We start from the raw sequence: 19,406 nt of genomic DNA, 5'->3' as shown, positions 1-19,406 counted from the left end.
AATGAATGACAAAGCAACAATCCTATGCGGAAGTCAAGTTAATACGTGGGTTTTACTCTGTTGGAAAAAGATGACTCGATCTGCACATACACCCCGAGGAAGTTAATGTGTCATAACCACAAACTGAAATGACCTTTTACAAATGTGCATGTTTTTGGTAAACCATGGAATAACCCATAAATGAACTAAAATCACACAACCAGATTTCCATTTGCACCATGCATATAGTCACTTGAAATGTTGTGTTTTCTCTGGAAAAGGTCACTTAAGCTCATCCCTGCAACCTCCTGAAGTCCCCCTTCACTACAAACATTTGACAACATACCTACTACCTAAGAAATAAAACTATGTTATGCTCAAGGACTCTTCTGCAGCGTTAATGCATTTCAACAGGTCCTATAGTTTACTTTACAGTCTAGCCACATCATCTTCCCACGCAGTAGATCTGAAGGAGCTTTTACAATGTCGCAGACTCACAGCAGCTACACTGCACAACTCTCAACCTTAGGAATGTACTGAATCTCATAATTTAATTCCTGCACCATATTCTACTAATTTGCCTAATGTTTACTGACTGAGTCCAATAAGAATCAATCATTACATCTCCCATTGGAGCTTCAACCATAATATGTGTCACACTGTTTGGCTGCCCACAGCGGATGAATAAGAAGTACTGAAAACTGCTCTTTTTTGTCAACATGTATTAGAATACTGTGAAACTGTGGGTTTGTATTGACCCTGCACAACAATAAATCCCACAGGGAAAGTGAGGCAGGATGCACTTATAGTATTATTTTGTAAATGTCATTCAGATTATGTGTGCATGCAAAATCTAAAATTAAATAAATAACAAGGACAACCTGCGGTTGTTATCAGTGTTGGAAAGTAGGACTGCAAAAGGGAATTTACTAAAGCAGACCAAATGATGAGGTCATGTAGGCTACTTTACTTGAGTTTTTCCAACTGATGCTACATTATAGCTTTAGTTCAGTTGGAAATATTTTAGGGCTACATTTTGATCCACCAGATTAATCTAAAAGTTAAAAGTTATTCTTAGTTACTTATTTAAAACATAGAATCACTTTATAAAGTCCAATCTCAAAGCCAATACAGTAAAGTAATTTAAAGGCTTATTATTAATTAACTGCAACATTAAAATACTGCTAGTGAATGCATAAATCCATTAGCCTAGCTAAATGCTAACACCCTTGAAATAGCCATTCTAGATGGGAAGGCCTACCATATTACTTTTGCTAAGGCACATTTCGACAGGCTTACATATTTGTTATAACATATTTTACATTAATTAAATTGTGAACCGAAGGTATTTTGTAGTTTGCTGTTGTTACTTCTGCTGTATTAGCCAAGTAAAGGATATATGAGTAGGGTACATCTCCAAAAGGTATTTCCCACATTGCATGATAAAGTATGGTGTGCACTTCACTGGTATTGTGCATTATTTTGGCAGACAGGTGAGGGAACGTTTGGATAAATACTGAATGAACTACAGACGGTGAGGAACCATGGTTAACGAGTCTACACTTTGTCCACCATGCCCCTGGCCTGTACTGAGTACATTAGCGAGGAGCAGACACTCACCTGAGCAGTCGACACCACACTGTGAGAGTCCTTCTGATTACAGTCAGACACTGCCTTCCAGCGTTCACTCTGGTCATTGCATGCCTCTGCCTTTACCAGGGCCAAAATACGTCACCAAACTGCGACATACTAAGGAACTAGCGCCACATTTTCGATGCGCCAAATTATATTGGCATTTTCAGCGTTTAGGCTCATCGCCATCATTAACATATATCGGGTATGTATGTTATTCTAATTATAATACGTTTCTCCACATGTTATAATGTGTAAATACGGTGTTTGATTTTGCAGCCGAAATTAGCTTGCTGCAATAGTTGACGGTGTCTAAATCAAATTAGCTAACCTTAGCTAACGTTTTCAAACGCTGTTATTTGTTGATCTCCCCTACTTAAAGCACACATCTCACTTAATGGTATTTTAAACAGCAGACCTGGCTAAACTGCCCACATGTTGTCATATTAACATAGAAGCTAACGCTAGCATTTAGATGCTAGCAGCAGTTAATGATAAACGTTAGTTAGCTTTAACATTAGCATCGTGTTTTCAAGTGGCCAATGTTTTGGTTTGCGGTACCCAGTTTTTCCTGATACCTTACCTAAATCGTTGTTGATAAGCTTGCTAACTGAGTGCTATGATAACGGTATTGGTCATGTTAGATTTTCCTGTATTGGAACACTATTTAACGTTTAAAAACCATACAGTAGTTTCTTGCTTCCACGCCCTTTTCGGATTGAACCCTACATCCAGTTTGCATTAACTTTCGTTACATGTTATCACGATGTGTCTTTTTCTGATACTAATGAACATATTACGTCACGTCTTGCTTCTCTCTCAGGCGTACATTGGCGTTAAAGTACTATGAGTTTATTTGGGACAACCTCCGGGTTTGGAGCAGGAGGGACAGGTGTCTTTGGAAATGCAACAACAGACAGCCACAATCCCATGAAGGTAAACAAGCAAGAGTACAGGACAAAAGCATTAAATATTATAAATCGTTGTGATGACTGACTGAAAACTGTGCCTTTGCATGTAAATGTTTTTCTTCTTTTTGTCTTGTAGGATGTTGAAGTGACTTCACCTCCAGATGACAGCATCAGCTGTCTGGCTTTCAGTCCTCCCACCATGCCAGGGAACTTCCTTATTGGAGGTTCCTGGGCCAACGATGTGAGCTTTTGTTCATCATAGTATTTGTGTACAATTTAAGATTATGGCGTACAGTTGTTGATTGATTTGTTTGAAGATTTTGGATAATCATCGGAATATGAAGTTTGAGTACAGTTAATGTTCAGAATGATCCTGTCACGCTACTTCTGAAATGCACAACAGTGTATATTATGCTCACATGTCAACACAGTTTAACAATGTTTCATATTGTAACCTTAGGTCCGGTGCTGGGAGGTTCAGGACAATGGACAGACTGTCCCAAAAGCCCAACAGATGCATACAGGTCCAGTTCTGGATGCATGCTGGAGCGACGTAAGTCTCATCAACAAAGTAACTCAAGCTCTGCAGTAGATGCTGTCTGCTGGACCGTGGAATAATTGATGATGTGCTATTGTAATTATCCAGGACGGGAGTAAAGTCTTCACGGCTTCCTGTGACAAAACAGCCAAGATGTGGGATCTTAACAGCAATCAAGCAATGCAGATTGCACAGGTAGGATAAGAGTTTACAGATCAATTGTGTCGTCATAACAATGAAACACAATCATCTTACACCCTTCACCATTTCTCCTCTCAGCATGAGGGCCCGATCAAATCAATCCACTGGATAAAAGCCCCGAACTACAGCTGCATCATGACTGGCAGTTGGGACAAAACACTGAAGGTACAACAGCACATTTCAACACATTGTTTTCAGTCCGTTTTTGCATTTAGGGTGCTAAGAACATCTGAACAAATGACAACAAGCCAATGAAAAAATTACCAACCATTGTGTTTCCAAAACAGATTTCTAGTAAACTAGATTATCATTCACCTCCGGACCATTACTTTTTTTTATCAACAATTGCCACTATTAGAACTTTTCTCCTTGATGTATCTACATTTGTAATAAGAAAAATGACTTTTATGTTTTTCTCTTAGTTCTGGGACACCCGCTCTCCCAATCCCATGATGTCTCTGCAGATGCCGGAGAGAAGCTACTGTGCAGATGTTGTAAGTGGGATTACAAGTACAACATAAATTGTCATACGTGGTAAGAAGATAATTGAATATACAACTTTTTGTGTTATTTTTAACCTCCCTGCCTGTTATATGCAGGTGTACCCCATGGCGGTGGTAGCCACAGCTGATAGAGGCCTGATAGTTTACCAACTGGAGAACCAACCCTCTGAGTTTCGCAGAATAGACTCACCTCTCAAACATCAGGTGAATTCTCCTCATCAATTAAAAAATATCTCTTCTCTTTGTCTTTTCCCAATCCTACACTAATGTACAGCTGGATTCAATTTCTGGTTGACATTGTACTCCTCATGCGTGACTAACATGCTCTTCTGCCCTGGCTCTGTAGCACCGCTGTGTTGCCATATTCAAGGACAAGCAGAACAAGCCCACAGGCTTTGCACTGGGTAGCATTGAGGGCCGAGTGGCCATCCACTACATCAACCCTCCAAACCCGTAAGTGTCTAAAACAATCCATTTCTACCAAGTGAATGCATTTTGGAAGTCTTGCTAAAGGTGTTTAATTTATTCAAGTGAAGTGCAATCACTATAATTTTGTTTCTACATCATTTAAGAGACACTGCTCTTTCTCTCAAAGCCCTGAATTAAAATAAAAAAATGACATAAGTGTGTTTCCTGATTCCTTTTAGAGCCAAAGACAACTTCACCTTTAAGTGCCACAGGTCGAATGGAACCAACACCACCACTCCACAGGACATCTATGCTGTAAGTTGTTCAGAATTTTTAACAGTCTTCACATTTTCAACGAATTGTATGCTTTGTGCTGTTAAATTATATTTTACGTACATATTTGTGTCGCAACATTGAACGATTATACCAGTTTTAGGACTCAAACTGTTGAAAAGTCCACGGTAGGTGGATTTAATAACAGTAGTTATGGATGTGTTAGATCTACATTAAACATAACTAAAATTCAGGAAATTAATGAAACTTGTGATATTCCTATGTAAGGTGATTTTTGCAGTAAAACGTAATGTATTTTAAAAGTGTTTACTTTAGCACAATATTCAATATCTAAGATTAATGAAAATATGGATTACAATTTGATTTTGTTCAGTTGGTCATACTCACTCAGATACACTTACTAACTTAGTTAAAAGATGTCCTCATCCCTCACCCTCATCCCTTGTTCTCCCATCAGGTCAATGCCATCTCCTTCCATCCTGTCCACGGCACTCTGGCGACTGTGGGCTCAGACGGGCGCTTCAGCTTCTGGGACAAAGACGCCCGCACCAAGCTGAAGACCTCGGAGCAGCTGGACCAGCCCATCACTGCCTGCGCCTTCAACAGCAATGGCAACATCTTTGCATACGCCTCCAGTTACGACTGGTCGAAGGTAAGAGGAGTAACATGTTGACAAAAGCTGTTATCAGACGGTGCTCTCACTACAATAGTTAAAGCATGCAACTCTAGCCTTTTCTAATATGTTCTATTTTGCTCTGTTTTTCTTCTTTATTCCTAAGGGACATGAGTACTACAACCCCCAGAAAAAGAACTACATCTTCTTGAGGAACGCTGCCGAGGAGCTGAAGCCTCGGAACAAGAAATGGTGAGAGCTGAATATGTTCTATGAACCTGGAGGCTGCACTTATTGCACAGGGCTGCCCCACTTCCTGAATACCCATGTGACACCCATTTGGGCCTTTACAGGCACCCTATGATCCCTGGCATGCATGAATGTAGGCAGTTGCAATACACATGATCTGACAGGTAGCCTAATTGTATGGTAATGCACTGACCTGAGTGACGACATTTTTAAAGCAGGTGCAGTTGCTGTAATTGTGTAAACCAGCTGCACTTGCATTTTCACAGTCAGGAATTTTGAGATGAAGCCTGCTGGTTTTTTAAAAGAATGTAGTTTTTAACCATTGTATTTATTGGCAATACAAGGTATTAAATGACTGTTATTTATTAAAATATGGATACAATGAAAATATTTGAGATATTTAACCTATGCAAGCCTCTGTGGTTTGTGTCTGCTGAATAGTGATATTGTACTGTTGGTTCCGTGCCAAAAGGGACACAGTGAACACCCTTTCAGAAATAAACAACATTTTTCCCACAATGTTCTTTGTGACTGACTGCTGCCTCCTGTCTCTAGATTCGTCGTGCCAAGTCACATCTCTTGTGGGGAAATGCGGAAGACCTGCTGCTTTAGTGTGTGTAAACGCTCGAGGCAGACTCCCTCCTTTCACCTGAACCAATGGCGTGGTGCTGCGTACTGGGCATGGACCAATCAGAGGGGCCTACCCAACTTGGCGTTGATGATCTCTGCGTGACAATTGGTCGTAGAGGTCATCAAAGAAAGGGGGGGCTTTTTATTTGTCACTTATGTTGATGTTCCGATTTCTTTTTTTTTGTCTAGCTCCTAATTTTTTACGATTTTCCAAAGACTTTTCATTCTCTTCTGATTTGCTGTTACTTTGTCGTTAAGCTCCGTGAAGGTAACTGGGATGTAAAATAAATGAGTGCGTACTATACATTTTGAACATGTTTATTCCAACCTGAAGGGAGGAGGTTAAATTCCTGTATAAATGTTTTTGGGGGATTCACAGACCTGTATTGTGCATGCGAAACCATGAACCACTATCTCATGTTTCAGCTGTAAATCTGTTCATCACGCGGTTCTCTAACACTGGAATTATCACAACTTAAAAATGATAAACGTTGGACAACATCTGTATCACATACTTCTCCTGTCTGCTTGTTTTAACCTAAATTAACCAGCAGGTGGAGCTTTTTCTCCTTTCATTGTCTCAACTGCAGCAGTTACCTGTGGAAGAGTAGCTGAGGTCAGAGAGCTAAGCAGGACAAATTAGATCAAAGCAGGACACGGGGCTTCTTCATCCAGGTTAAACCTCTTTGACAGAGATACACAGCTGGAAATAAGGGGATTTATCAAGAGGATATGAATGAGGCAGCACAAAGGCCATGTGTGAAAAGTGAACTAGTTCATAGAGGAGAAGGTGTGAATTAAATGCCTTTTTATTGCGGTCATTAGAGTATCACCTCACTGCTAGCCTGACCGTTAGTACTTAGCAGTGGAACTTGAGGGCTTCGAGGGCGGGAAGATTTGCTGCTGCCACAGTTCACCGGCTCCTTTAAGCTTTCATGGGGTCAAACTAGTAGCACTCCTCTAGACCCCTGTCTCCTGTACTGTTTCAAAATGCTGTACTGAGTTTATTTCATCTAATTCATTCCTCTAACTTGAATGATCATGAATTAACCTGAATTACTCTCTCGAAAAATCACAGGAAAGTAATATTTATTTGTACATTTAGGTAAGCTAACTGTTGGATTGACCTGTTGCTTTTCTCCCTCTGACCTGCGCAGAGGTTATCAGTGTTTGTGAGTAACATGTAGAGACGCGTAGAAAGTATTACTGACAGTGGAAGTATAAGCTCAAGTGCACCCTTGACCTTTTTTTTTGTTTTTGCAAAATATGCCAATCATTTGCTTTTATGATGGGCTGATAAAAAGTGGCCTGTTGTGGCAGGCCCAATTAAATGTGCCATATTGTACTCTTAACCAGTTTATTTCACAAAAAGCCTTAAAGCTATAGGTACCAGGTTAGACTTTGATATTGCTTCTTCAAAGGGAAGTTGGGTATAATCACTAACTTTATATAACCACAGTAGATTTAAAATGAATCCCAATGGTATGTTGTTCTATAACACAAACAAAACTCTCATAGAATAAATTGTGAGGTCACATAAGTAAGGTTTTCTTAAAAAAGGCCTACATAAAGAATATTTAGAAGTTAACACTGTCTGGGGTTTGATTTCTCCTTATGTGTATTAAGTATTAGGGTATTTTAAAAGTAAAGAGTAAAACGCCAGCTTAATATATTATAACGTTAGGATTAATAGCTTATTGTGTTTTAGCTGAAGTGGTGTGGTTTCGACTGTCCTTTTGTTTCAGCTGCACGGCACTGTTGCTTCCTGATATGTGCCATGTCACGATGATAAAAGTGAAGTAACAACAAAAGGATAACAAGCAGAAATTAACTACTGCTTGTACAAGTTTAAAAAAACGTTATCTGTAATAAGTGGAGACAATTACTTCCTTATTACAGTAGAAACAATGACCATGTGGTGGAGCCGCGCTTTCTGCCGTACAGTACGGGCTTTTCTTTGTGTCGTAAAGGACAAAAGCAGGTGCAGCACGGAGCCGGGGAAGGCGGACCAATGGGAGGAGCGGCTGCTAAAGTTGGCATTCGGCGGTGATGATGATTGGTTAAGAGTTGGAAGTGGGCGTGGTTTCAGTTGTGGCATATAAAACCTGCCGGCACTTTTTTCTTTAGTGTCAAAGAAGAAGCAATTTGTTTCGACGCAACCAAGAGGAGCTCAGGCGCAGTTGTCATCAGGTAGCTACAACTTTGAGCAAAGGTCACAACCGATTGGAAAACTGCGCCATAATATAGAGCCGTTTTTGTTTTACAGATGCTGGGACATTGTTGCATCGCTTAGTTTATTTCCTGCGCGCCTCCGGTCCTCTCCCCCGGCTGACCAATGCTTCTGCATCAGTACATGAACGGAGCCCTGGAAGTCATGCATCCCTCAGCGATACAGAAAGACACTACTTTTACCAAAATCTTTGTCGGCGGGCTGCCATACCACACGAATGATGCCTCACTGAGAAAATACTTCGAGGCCTTTGGGGACATTGACGAGGCTGTGGTGATAACGGACCGACAGACCGGAAAATCCAGAGGATACGGCTTTGTGAGTACTTTGACCCGCCGTGCGCCAACATGTAGCACTCGTTCACAACTTTAAATACCATCAGACCACATTAAAAGCTACTCTTCTTTTTAATTCTGCCATAGATTTGTAATAAATTGTCATTTAAACATGCTTCTTTTTAGAGTATACATTACATTTGTGTCTCTCCCTTTCTTAATATGAGTATTCCTATCAAAAAACATCCATTCTCGTTTTATCTACTGTGTGTAGTCATTCAGATACATGTCAAAGGTAATCCTCCACTGAGGCTCACTGAAATAATTGCAAAGCATCTCTGCTTTTTCGCCTGGCTGACTGTTATTTTAGCTTAATGAGGATGAGGGTTCACACAAGTTGATGGGTAACTAAGAAGATTATATTTCAACATATGCCTCATGTCTATCCCCCCCAATGCATCCCCCTCACTCACCCCTGGTGTGTGTGTGTGTGTGTGTGTGTGTGTGTGTGTGTGTGTGTGTGTGTGTGTGTGTGTGTGTGTGTGTGTGTGTGTGTGTGTGTGTGTGTGTGTGTGTGTGTGTGTGTGTGTGTGTGTGTGTGTGTGTGTGTGTGTGTGTGTGTGTGTGTGTGTGTGTGTGTGTGTGTGTGTGTGTGTGTGTGTGTGTGTGTGTGTGTGTGTGTGTGTGTGTGAAACTAGTGTGTATGTAGTGTGGAGGATGACCGTGCACACTCTGCCTTCCTTTGTCAGGGACAAGAGCAGTCAGCCGTAGCACATGATTTGCATCACATCTTGGCTGCTGAGATAGAAAATTCCTACGTTAACAAATTGTCCTCTCAAATTTGTGTTAAATTTCCCCTTTGATCATATCTTTTTTTTTAGTCTTGTGTGGACAGTCCAAGCCATATAAAACACTTGGAAGCTAATAGATAAACTGAGGTTCACCTAGTCTGACTGGCTTTCTGGACTTCTGGTGGGAAAAGTGCTGTTTACCACAACATTAATCAATTTAAAGCTACAATAACAGATGACGTTATCCTGTTAAAGATGGTTATTCTCTCACTGTCACAAAGAACAGGAGCAGCATGAAAGAAAATGCAAATATTTACCAGAACTTTGAAAAGAAGCATCAGCAGCACTAATGCACTGTCGGGCCAAAGAAGGAATGGAAAACTGTTATGTGTGCATGTTTACTTCTGAAGGGGGAATCGTAAGACAATTGCTCTGGGTGTGTTTACACATCAGCTCCCTGGGGAAAAGCTGTCTTGTGTCTTAACGGCTGTGTGTGGAGGCCGGTGATTCAGGTTAGACAGGCTCGGGGCCATGTGGGTGCTGCCTGGGACAAGTTGAGCATAACCGAGGTAGATCAGTACTTTCTAGTTTTTGTGTGCCAAGAGGAGACATGCTTCTTCTGATTGCTCTAGTCAAAGAGATAGCTGGCAGCAGGAGGGGAGGTAGGGAAGCACCCAAAAGCTGAGCGCACCTTTTTTCTAAACACACTTTAGAGGTGGATTAGGAGAACCCCCCCTCGTCACAGTGTAAACACAGCCTTGTTCCTTCCTGTGTGTTCACAACACAGGCCCTGGAGTGGGCTTTGTTCCGGGTCCCTACACTATGAAGAGGCTTTTTTTTTTTTTAAACGTCCTCTTAAACAATGCAAGAGGTGGCCTATATACACTGCTCTGTCCACATGGAGAGGTGACTGAAGCCTCCGAGTTGGCAAAATCTGGCAATCAAAACAGAAGGACACGTCTAATGCCAGGAGGCAGAGAGGAGGACGAGGGGTGGGGGGGGACTTAGACCGATCTTCTTAATATTTTGTCCCTAATTGGATAAGCTCCTTGTAACTCTTCCCAGAACCATATTTCAGCCGAGTGGCTGACTGGCACTGCTGCTGTGGGCAGTTTTCAAAGCTTATCATTGTTCTTTTGTTTGTAGTTTTTCTTCAGACAAACGGAAATCTCAACAGTGGGAAACCTGTAGGGGGGGATTTTTATGATAAGGCAAACAGACCAAGTCCTGTTAAGTTCAAGTGTTTATGTTTAGCTTGAACAGTTAATGTATAACCACCCGGGGTCACCGTCTGACCCTGACTCCAGATAATGAATTTTGTTCCTGTGAGACCTTGTTGACAATTCTGACTTTGTTACCAGGTGACGATGACAGACCGAGGATCAGCAGAGAGAGCCTGCAAGGATCCCAACCCCATAATCGATGGCAGGAAGGCCAACGTGAACCTGGCCTACCTGGGGGCCAAACCCCGCAGCATTCAGACAGGTGAGAGAAATATTGGAGGTCTCCTAAATCAACAAGTAGTTTGTGGAACAAGGTTTGTAAAAAGCCTTGACACATAATTGCCTGATTTTAAATGTTTGTGTTCTTGCATCTCCCTGTACAAAGGAGCTAAACATATAATGATCAAAACGTGCAGTTGAGTCACATTTGAATACAATGCATTTATTGCTATGGGTTAAGAGTTATTCTTCAATCTTTATTTTGTGAAATTGCAATGATGAGAAAGCTTTGATAATGTGCTGAATTGTACTCTTGAAAATCTATACAAACCAAGATTCAAATAATGATACTTCCTTTCTCAACCAATGGTGATAACAGCATAAAACACATGACCTAAGATATGAACAAACAAAAACAAACCTGGTTTAAAAACTACCCGTGTCCAGGCAGTCTTGGTCCAATACCACAATCCATACCATCCATATGCAGCATATTTCATATTTACATACTAAATAACTCGGTTTCTCCAATGCACACATGCTTCACTGTTGCTTATTGCGCATTTGTAACTGTTGTTCCATCAGTGGTAGGTTAGAAACAGACGCTGCCTCTGTCTCGCTGTGCCCTCTGTGTATTGTTCTCTGGTCCTCCTCTGTAAATGCAAATGTGTGTGTCTGACAGCCAGCCTCCTATCTTGCAGGCATATCCATCGGAGTGCAGCCCATTCACCCAGCACTCATCCAGAGGCAGTATGGGTAAGTGAGCGGGAGTGGGCGATGTTGTATTTAACAGTGTGGGACGCCACTGGGCCTCCATTTACTTTGACAAACAGGGCCTCTGGAAAGTACATGTCAGTTTCTGTGTCCAGATGCAACTCCAGAAGTAGGCCATTTGCTTATTTGAGTTTTGTAGGGCCGGGTGATGTTTCACACGTCTGTGGTAATAGAAAAGCATTCCAGAGGTGAACGTGTGACTCTCTTGTGTCAGGAGCCCCTCGTGTTGTACCGGGCCCCGTCACTGAGAAGGCCTGCTACAGGTGGATGTTTTGTAGAAACAGCCTGGAGAGCGTCTAGGATCCATGGTCTGTTAAACAGCTAATGAGCAGCCTCCGCACCCCCCGCAGCTCGGATATCATCCCTCACCACCACTCATGTTTTACACACTAAACCTCAGATCTGTCTGGGAGATAAAAAATAGTCGAGTTGGCTCTAGAAAAGTGGTTTTGTGTATAGGTTTTGATACATGGTACAATACATGGTGGATACATGGTGCCTATAGAAATACAAACTAACATTTCTAACTAAAGATAGGAGTGGTATTCATCATTAGATTAAAAAGAAAAACAATGTTGAACAGCTTATTTTAGTAATTTATCATGCATTCGTGGCAACATTTGCTGTTATATTTCTAAACATTTATTCACCAACAAGATGTGCTCTGGGTATTTTCTTTCCTTTTTCAGTTCCACAGCCCACCTCCTTCCAAACTCCTTAGTAAATTCGTTTTTTCACGATAGCCATTTTCCTCTGTTTTACGACATGATCTACAGATAAGCATAAGGTCATAATGAATGGGCAACAGTTCTGATCATCAGCTGTTTAGGCATGTTTCAAGCTTGAATTAGAACAACTACAAACAAATCCAGTTTGAGTAATACGAGCTAGATTCAGGCGTGCACACTGGGAGGCTGTGGAGTTTGTTTTCTTGACATTTCATGAATTAAACGTTCAGTAATAAATGAATCGTAGCTCTATCCAGTATGTGACTCAGGGCATTTTGAGTGTTTAAGAGCTTCGGAAAAATCCCAGGACAATCCCCAGTGACAAAAAAAAGAAATATTTTGTGGCTTTGTTGGTTCATGATGTGTTAATCAGTCATTTCTGTAAGCTCTCACTGGGTCTGAATGATTAATCTTGGACTCCACTAGGAACATGCCCCCTCATGTCTGTAGGAGGAAAGCCCCTCAAATGTCCTGCGCTCCTGCTGCCATAGTGAGCATGGATGCCACTGAAACCCAGAGGGTTTGAAATGTGGAGCACAGTGCTGCTCTGAGGCATGTGCCTGACAGGTGCTGGCTCGTGTTACACCCCCTTAATCTCCTCTGACGACCACCACCACCCCAGAGAGGCGCACACAGCACCTGTCCACCCGCCTCTATTTGCCGGCTGACAGACGCAGGCCTCCCTAAGATCCAGAGCGCACAAGTGGCTTTTCTTTCAGCCTCTCTTCTACCCCCCTCCCAAACCCCTTGACAACATATGGTGTGAGGACATGATCTGAAGTAGGATTTTAAACAGCGCTGGTTGCGTGTGGCAGCAGTGTGATGGTTGCTGCTGTGTGTTTATTGCTGTGGTCAGCAGATGATGGGGACTGGGCCAGAGGGGCGGTCACTGAGGCCAGGGACATAGTTTTGATGGGGAGGGGGGGGGGAGTTTTCAGTGTGCTTGCAGATTCATCTCCACTCATGCATCAGTTCCTCCTCTTCTTCATCCACTTCCCTTCTCTTTCCCACATCATTTGTATTGTTTTCAACTCTAATTTCTCCAATTGAAGCTGAAGTGTCAGATAGAGCCTGAAAACTGACACCTCTGTGAGACTGGGGGGAGGGGGCAGGGAGTTGAGGGGGGAGGGGGGGAGGGTATCTGGGGGTGTATTCTGGGACTTAATGCTTAATGAGGCAGTCTGCTCCCTAGGAAACTCACCTCTCCAGGTGCCAAACAAAACACCTTTTTTCTTTCTACCGCTGCTGCCAAAGAATATTCACAATCAACAATGAAGAGAGGAATATCAAGTCGCCTTACCAGTACTGTAAGGTGTTGTTTAATCCCCCCCTCCCAGTCCAGCCCTGTCTGTTTTCACACTTCCTTTTTCGGTGAGTCATGCGCCGAAGATCATTTCTCTTATCGTGTAGAAATATTTAGCGGCTCTGTGTGATTTATCGCTCAGGCTTTTCACATCGCCTCATTAAATTGCCTCAGTGATGATGATTACTCTGGCCTGTATTTGTAATGCATACGGACATCAATTGTTTTTCCACTTGTGTCTCAGTGAGTGACGCTTTATGAAACAGACAGGCGGTCAGCAAAAATACTGCTGACCTATGATCTTCTGGCTGTCAGCCACATTCCCCTGCCACTGCCCCACAATGCACTTGGCATCTGGCATCTCCGTGGCCCCGGGAGCTTGTTACTGTCCCCAACAAGCCTCGTCCCTCTTTTCTCTTCACATAGAGCTAAAATGTTCATCTCTTTATGCACGCCAGAGATCTAATACAGGAGGGCTTTGTTTACCCTCGAGTCCCTTCAGGCGTACATTATTTACATCAGTTTCTATTTACCTAAACAAGGTCACGTGATTTTAAGCCTGGATTAAGGCGAACTGCCTGTGGCGACACACTGCCAAGGCCACGGGAAAAAGGCAGGCTCATTATACATCATGCGAGTGAAAGCACAAATGTCCCACAGCATTAATATATGGTCATCTCTGAGTGAATGCATCATTGTACGAGGCTCAATAGCACTGTGAGGGTAGATTGCTCTCGTGGGTGGGTGGGTGGGGGTTACCTTCCTGTGTGTATGCTCACTTGTTATTTGCCACTGTTTTCTTGTTTTATGTCCGTCTCAAATGTTCCCTTCATGAGCCAGATGTCTCACTGAGCTGGTGTAACTTGTTTTTCTACCATGTTGTTGTTTGAAATATCTTCCTCAATGGTGGAAAAAGGACATTTACTGTATGCAGGTTTCTTAGCTGAAGCTGCCATTAAGGATGTCTCATAACCACTTATTTTTTGTTTCTAATACCAATTCTGAGTCATAAAATGTGCGTATTGGCCAATATCTAGTGGCCATTGCATTCAAAACCAAACATTTAACACGAATCCTAAGGAAAATTCTGCATTTTAGGTTGTTTTACAGGCACTATCTAAAACAATCTTATTGTCTTATGAATCTTATTAGAAGCAATTGTTCTTTTACAAATTGTGCTGCAATCATACTTTTGATGTGGGCTACTGAACATTACACAACATTTGGATTGGTAGGTGTGATGTATATGCAGCAAATATATGCAGCACCACAATCAGTGTCCTGCTATTTGAATATCTATTGATTTAATTTCAATTAACGGTCAGATAACTGATAACACATGTCAGTACCCCAAATGCTTCCTGATCCCATCCTAAATGTTACTGACGATATTCCTCCTATCCAACCTTCTGCCATGGTTGCTTCCTGCTGCCAGCTGACCACCAGCGTACCAGCAGAGGATCAGAAGATGCCCACAGTGCAGGAGTAGTCCAGAGGAGGGGGGGGTTTGACAGAAAATGTCTGCCTCGCTCGCCCCGTCCCTCCTCCCTCAGCCAGCCCCTCTCCAAGGTGCCAGTGATGGCGTGAGAGTGCAGTGCGGTGTGCTGTGATGGATTGGAGTGCCTTTTTATCTTTTTGCTCTTGTGTGATATGAACTGAAGAGGTTTTGCTGATTGCGGTGTGACTCTTTCCCTATTATGGCATGGTTTGGGCTTTGCAGTTGTTACTGGTGTGTGTGGGTGGCTGGGTGGAAGAGAGAGAGAGGGGGGGGGGGGGTTGGTTGAGAGGGAGTGTGTTTGTGTGAAAGCGTGATGACATCCCTATCCATGCATGCTTCCATCTTTTGCTGTGTTGACTTCCCGGCTGGCTCTCATTACTGATCCTCTTCTTCTGCCGGATTGAATCATAGAAGAAGAAAAAGCTAACACTGAAATTTAAATCCAGACCATGAAGGGCAGATTTCTGTCAGTACTGAGATGCAGCTCAGTAGCGTACGTCAAAGTGGCTTTTGTTGTGACTTTGTTTTCTTTGTCTCGTGGTCTGGGTCCCAAATGTCAACGATAAGTGCTTCAATGAAAAAAAAGTTGGTTACATCACCCTGTTAAATGAAAGAGGGGTTCGTCTCTCCGCCCACAACCCTCCCTCCCTGTAGACGACAAACCCAGGAGGGACACTTCATGATCTGACTAAAATAGACTCTCCTCTTCCCTTCTCCTTAGCTCATAAAGTGGCAAAGAAAGACAGCGCAGCCCCCGGACCCCACTGCTGTAATGGGCTTTATGTGAAATCTGGCCTGACACCCAACTCTGAACTCCAAACCTTCCCCTCCCCCGGCTAGCATCATCACCTAGCAGATTTTAAGTGAGAACTAGGAGACTTCTGCCTTCACAAACTTCCCTTTTTTGTGTGTGTGTGTGTGTGTTGAGCGAGTGAAGAGCAGCAGCTGTTAAAACACTCTGTCAATGCCTGAGCTTGAAAACCTGCCAGTAACGGCTGTCTCTGTCATTCACCCCCGCCATCCCCCTCCCGTCTACCTCAGGAGGCTTTACCTAACAGGTTTTGTAGGTTTTACTAACTGACACAGACTGAGCGTTGAGTCACCTTCGCCTGCTAACCTCCTCCTCTCCTTCATGTAGCCTTTAATAACAGTGGATCTCCATGTGAGGATCTCCTAGTTTCAGAACACCACCAGAGAGTTTATATTCCCAGCAAGCTCGCCTTCTGGGAGCAATGTAAACAATAGAAGCAAGGCTCTGAGATGTCTCTACTTCACCATCTAATAACTCCCCCTCTCTCTTTGTGTCTGTCTACAGGTTGGCCCAGCAGTACGTCTACCCACAGGCCTACATGCAGCCCAGCCTGGTGCTGCCCTCTCAGGTTTCCCCCTCCGTCGCCAGCAGCCCCTACATGGACTACAGCGCCGCCTACTCCCAGTACGCCCAGGCGGCCTTTGAGCAGCAGTACCCGTACGCCGCCTCTCCGGCCAGCTTCCTGGGGTACAGCTACGCCACCAGCCCCACAGCCAGCGCCGGACCAGCCCCCGCCGCCACGGCACCGGCCTCCATCCACGCCTCCCTCCCCTCTGCTGCCGGCCCGGGACAGGCCTTCCTGCACTACGCCCAGCAGCAGCACATCCAGCCGGACCGCATGCAGTGAGCCTGTGAAGGAAGCACCGAAGAAGAAGAAGAAGATGAAGACAGTGGAGGTGGAGGAGGAGGGAGTAGTGGATGCGGACCTTTTTATAAAGAGATGATGGCGAAACCTTTAAGGGTGACCCAGCTATCATCAGCAGGGGCTTTCAGGAAAAGGAAAAAAAAGGGTGGGACTATTGCACTATACGATCAGGAATGAACCCTTTGCTCGTTGGCTAAAGGGTAAAAGGGTTGGGAGGCTGTCAAGGTTCACGTTTGGGAAACTAGACAGCTTAAAGTATGTGGTCGCTTCCAAGGGCTTCCAGAAGCTGACACTTCATGTTTTTATTATCATTATTACTATTATTTTTATCGTCCTTTATTATTGTATTAATGTCAATGTTTGTTTGTATGCCATTATTATCAATGTTGTTCTGGCTCAATCAGTGGAAGTCCTGTGTGTCCGTGGTACATACTGATGGTGGGAGAGCTGTCACACCTCTTTCCTCCCGACCCCAGTGTCAGGGGCCGGATATTAAGGGCACTGCTGCTTTGGGACACTCGGGGACAGTCAGAGATGGGTGAAGGCAAACATGGGGGGGGGAGAAGGGTATACAGCCAGCCCTAAGCCTCCCTGTGGTCCCATCCTAGTGCCCTTCACAGGGTAGAACTGCCCTGTGAACAAAGACCTCCAGATCTACGACACAAAAGGACGATGAGATTTCACCTCAAGGACAAATCGGAAAGAACGTTTCAGTATAAATGACAGTGGGAGCTCCATTGTTTTTTTTATGTCAGGACTACACTTTTTTGTATTCTTAATTAAAGAGGCCTTAATAATACAGAAACTCCTTTTTGAATCTCTTGATTTTTCAAGCGCTCCCCTCCCCACTACAGAAACTAAGTGCAGAGAGTTTGTAACTGGCCAAGCTTGAGTCTTGATAATTTCAAATGGATGTAGATAATCACATGCAGTACGTGGGCGACGGGGAGCAGGAGCGCTGTGTATCGTTGTTGAAAGGTAGCTGACACTGAGCTCAAACACCAGTGTGTTTATTTTTCTCACTGAGATTGTTGCTCTCAAGAGGACATTCATGTACAGCAATTTAAAATGTTTTCAGTCATCACGTACATTTACAATATTTATATGTAGGTATTTATATGAGGTACTAAGTTAAGATCGCTTCTTTGTTTTGTTACTATGACTCTTGTTGTGGCACTGATGTCATTTAACCTGCAGATACACAGGTGTCGTATTTTTGATTTATGTCCTGTCACGATGTCCGAGGAGTTGTGTGCACGGCAACTACAATTTATGCTCTTTTGTAGATCCTTGACCGGTTGCATAAGAAATTCTTTACATTTTTTTTCAATAAAGATGTCTTTTACAGTCCCTTCAAAGAAGCCATACCAAAAAAAATTGAAATAAAGACTTTGTACATAAAGATGACTCTTGACTTCTTCTTTGATTGTTGAAATGTATCCGCAAAATACAACTTTAATCATACATGTTATGTGTTATTGAAGCATCACTGTACTCTGATAAAATGGCTAAATTGCAAGTCCTGCTGTGGTGATACTGTGAAACCCTGTGGGGTGACAGGGTTCACTTATGTGTGTGTGCTTGTTATCAAGGCTGTGTGTGCTTTTAGAGATCCTGTACATGAGGGGAACAGAGGGGAGGGGGGTAGGAGGCTCAGACTTATCAAGCCACAACACCACCACCTGCCAGGGGTGCTGGGTGTTTTCTCGGCCAACACATTTGCCTTCCTTTTACCTCACTCACAGTTTTGTTTAGTTTGACAAAGTGGTTTTCAAGTCTTGGTTTCTCTGCCGTTTCCCAACAGTGTCTCTACATGTTTATGCTTACATCAGCTATTTAGGAAGATGTGTCACTTCAAAACCTCACTTTGGATTGAAGGACAAAACACAGGCATGGTTGTAGGAAACAAAAACACATCCATTATCTTGTCTTTATAATACCCACCCAGTAATGATTCACAATACAGCCTTTAATTAAGGATATGCTTTTTTTCTGGTGCAATGTTTTGATATATCCACTCAGTCCTCATTTACTCATGACATGGTCCACATACCTGTAATTATGTGGACACCCATGTCAGTGAGTTTCAGTTCACATGATTTGTATTCTAATAGTTGTGTTTGGTTTCCCAAGTTAGTTTAAAGGAGAGTCCTGCTGTTAAGAAATGTACTTCCATTATGGAGAAAGAAAGAGGCAGATAAAAGTAAGACTGAGAGTCTACAGTCATATTGGCAGCTCATTGAGCGAAATGCTTAAATCAACATGATAACATTGCTTAAATGTCAAACAACTGCTACCTGCTTAGCATTATTCTCATGTTTAGAAAATACAACTTTGACCATGTTCATCATCTTAATGTAGCTTGTTCGCATGCTGGAATAAGCTAAATAGCACTAAACCCATATTGCTAATAATAATGCAAATTATATTGTTTTACTTCCGCTAAGCATGATGTGTTTTCACCTCATTGCCTGTTTGTAAGCAAGATAACATAAGTGGCTACTACTCAAATCATGGGTCGGATCAAACATTATTTGTAACTTTCATTAGCATTAGCTTAGAGAATGTAGCCTTGGAGAACTAAGCTAACCCCTTGTAGTTTTTCATATACTTATTCAATATTATCGACTAATGGCTTTCTGATAGTCACAGGATCACAGCGAAAAGTCTAATTAATTTAGAAGAAAATATGAAAGTCCAAACCAAATTCCAAGACCTTACAACAGTTATG

At 42.7% G+C, this 19,406-nt stretch overlaps 2 protein-coding genes across 4 annotated transcripts; both read left to right on the top strand.

The window, feature by feature from the left end:
* Positions 1–1,657: 1,657 nt before the first annotated feature.
* Positions 1,658–6,468, top strand: rae1 (ribonucleic acid export 1; the record flags this gene model as incomplete). Of its 2 annotated transcripts, XM_079682628.1 has the most annotated exons (13): positions 1,658–1,816; positions 2,435–2,547; positions 2,659–2,763; positions 2,983–3,075; positions 3,169–3,255; positions 3,340–3,426; positions 3,684–3,755; positions 3,861–3,968; positions 4,111–4,217; positions 4,412–4,487; positions 4,924–5,118; positions 5,246–5,331; positions 5,884–6,468. In XM_079682628.1, coding segments are annotated over exons 2-13 (1,107 nt in total). In that variant the 5' UTR covers positions 1,658–1,816; positions 2,435–2,457. The 2 variants fall into 2 exon arrangements, with proteins under 2 accessions (XP_079538754.1, XP_079538753.1); XM_079682627.1 differs by lacking the exon at positions 5,884–6,468 and having other exon boundaries at positions 5,246–5,335.
* A 1,551-nt stretch (positions 6,469–8,019) lies between these two features.
* LOC307040082 (RNA-binding protein 38-like) lies at positions 8,020–18,082 on the top strand. 2 transcript variants are annotated; one of them, XM_079682630.1, is made up of 5 exons: positions 8,020–8,148; positions 8,225–8,506; positions 10,616–10,739; positions 11,398–11,452; positions 16,315–18,082. In XM_079682630.1, exons 2-5 carry the CDS (start codon positions 8,294–8,296, stop codon positions 16,655–16,657), a joined length of 735 nt encoding a protein of 244 aa, XP_079538756.1. In that variant the 5' UTR covers positions 8,020–8,148; positions 8,225–8,293; the 3' UTR covers positions 16,658–18,082. The 2 variants fall into 2 exon arrangements, with proteins under 2 accessions (XP_079538756.1, XP_079538755.1); XM_079682629.1 differs by having other exon boundaries at positions 8,071–8,506.
* Positions 18,083–19,406: the final 1,324 nt, after the last annotated feature.

This window comes from Notothenia rossii, assembly GCF_949606895.1.
Source record: "Notothenia rossii genome assembly, chromosome: 5".
In the NCBI taxonomy this organism is placed as follows: domain Eukaryota; kingdom Metazoa; phylum Chordata; class Actinopteri; order Perciformes; family Nototheniidae; genus Notothenia; species Notothenia rossii.
The sequence above is the reverse complement of the archived record's forward strand: the minus strand, read 5'-3'. Positions and strand labels throughout refer to the sequence as shown.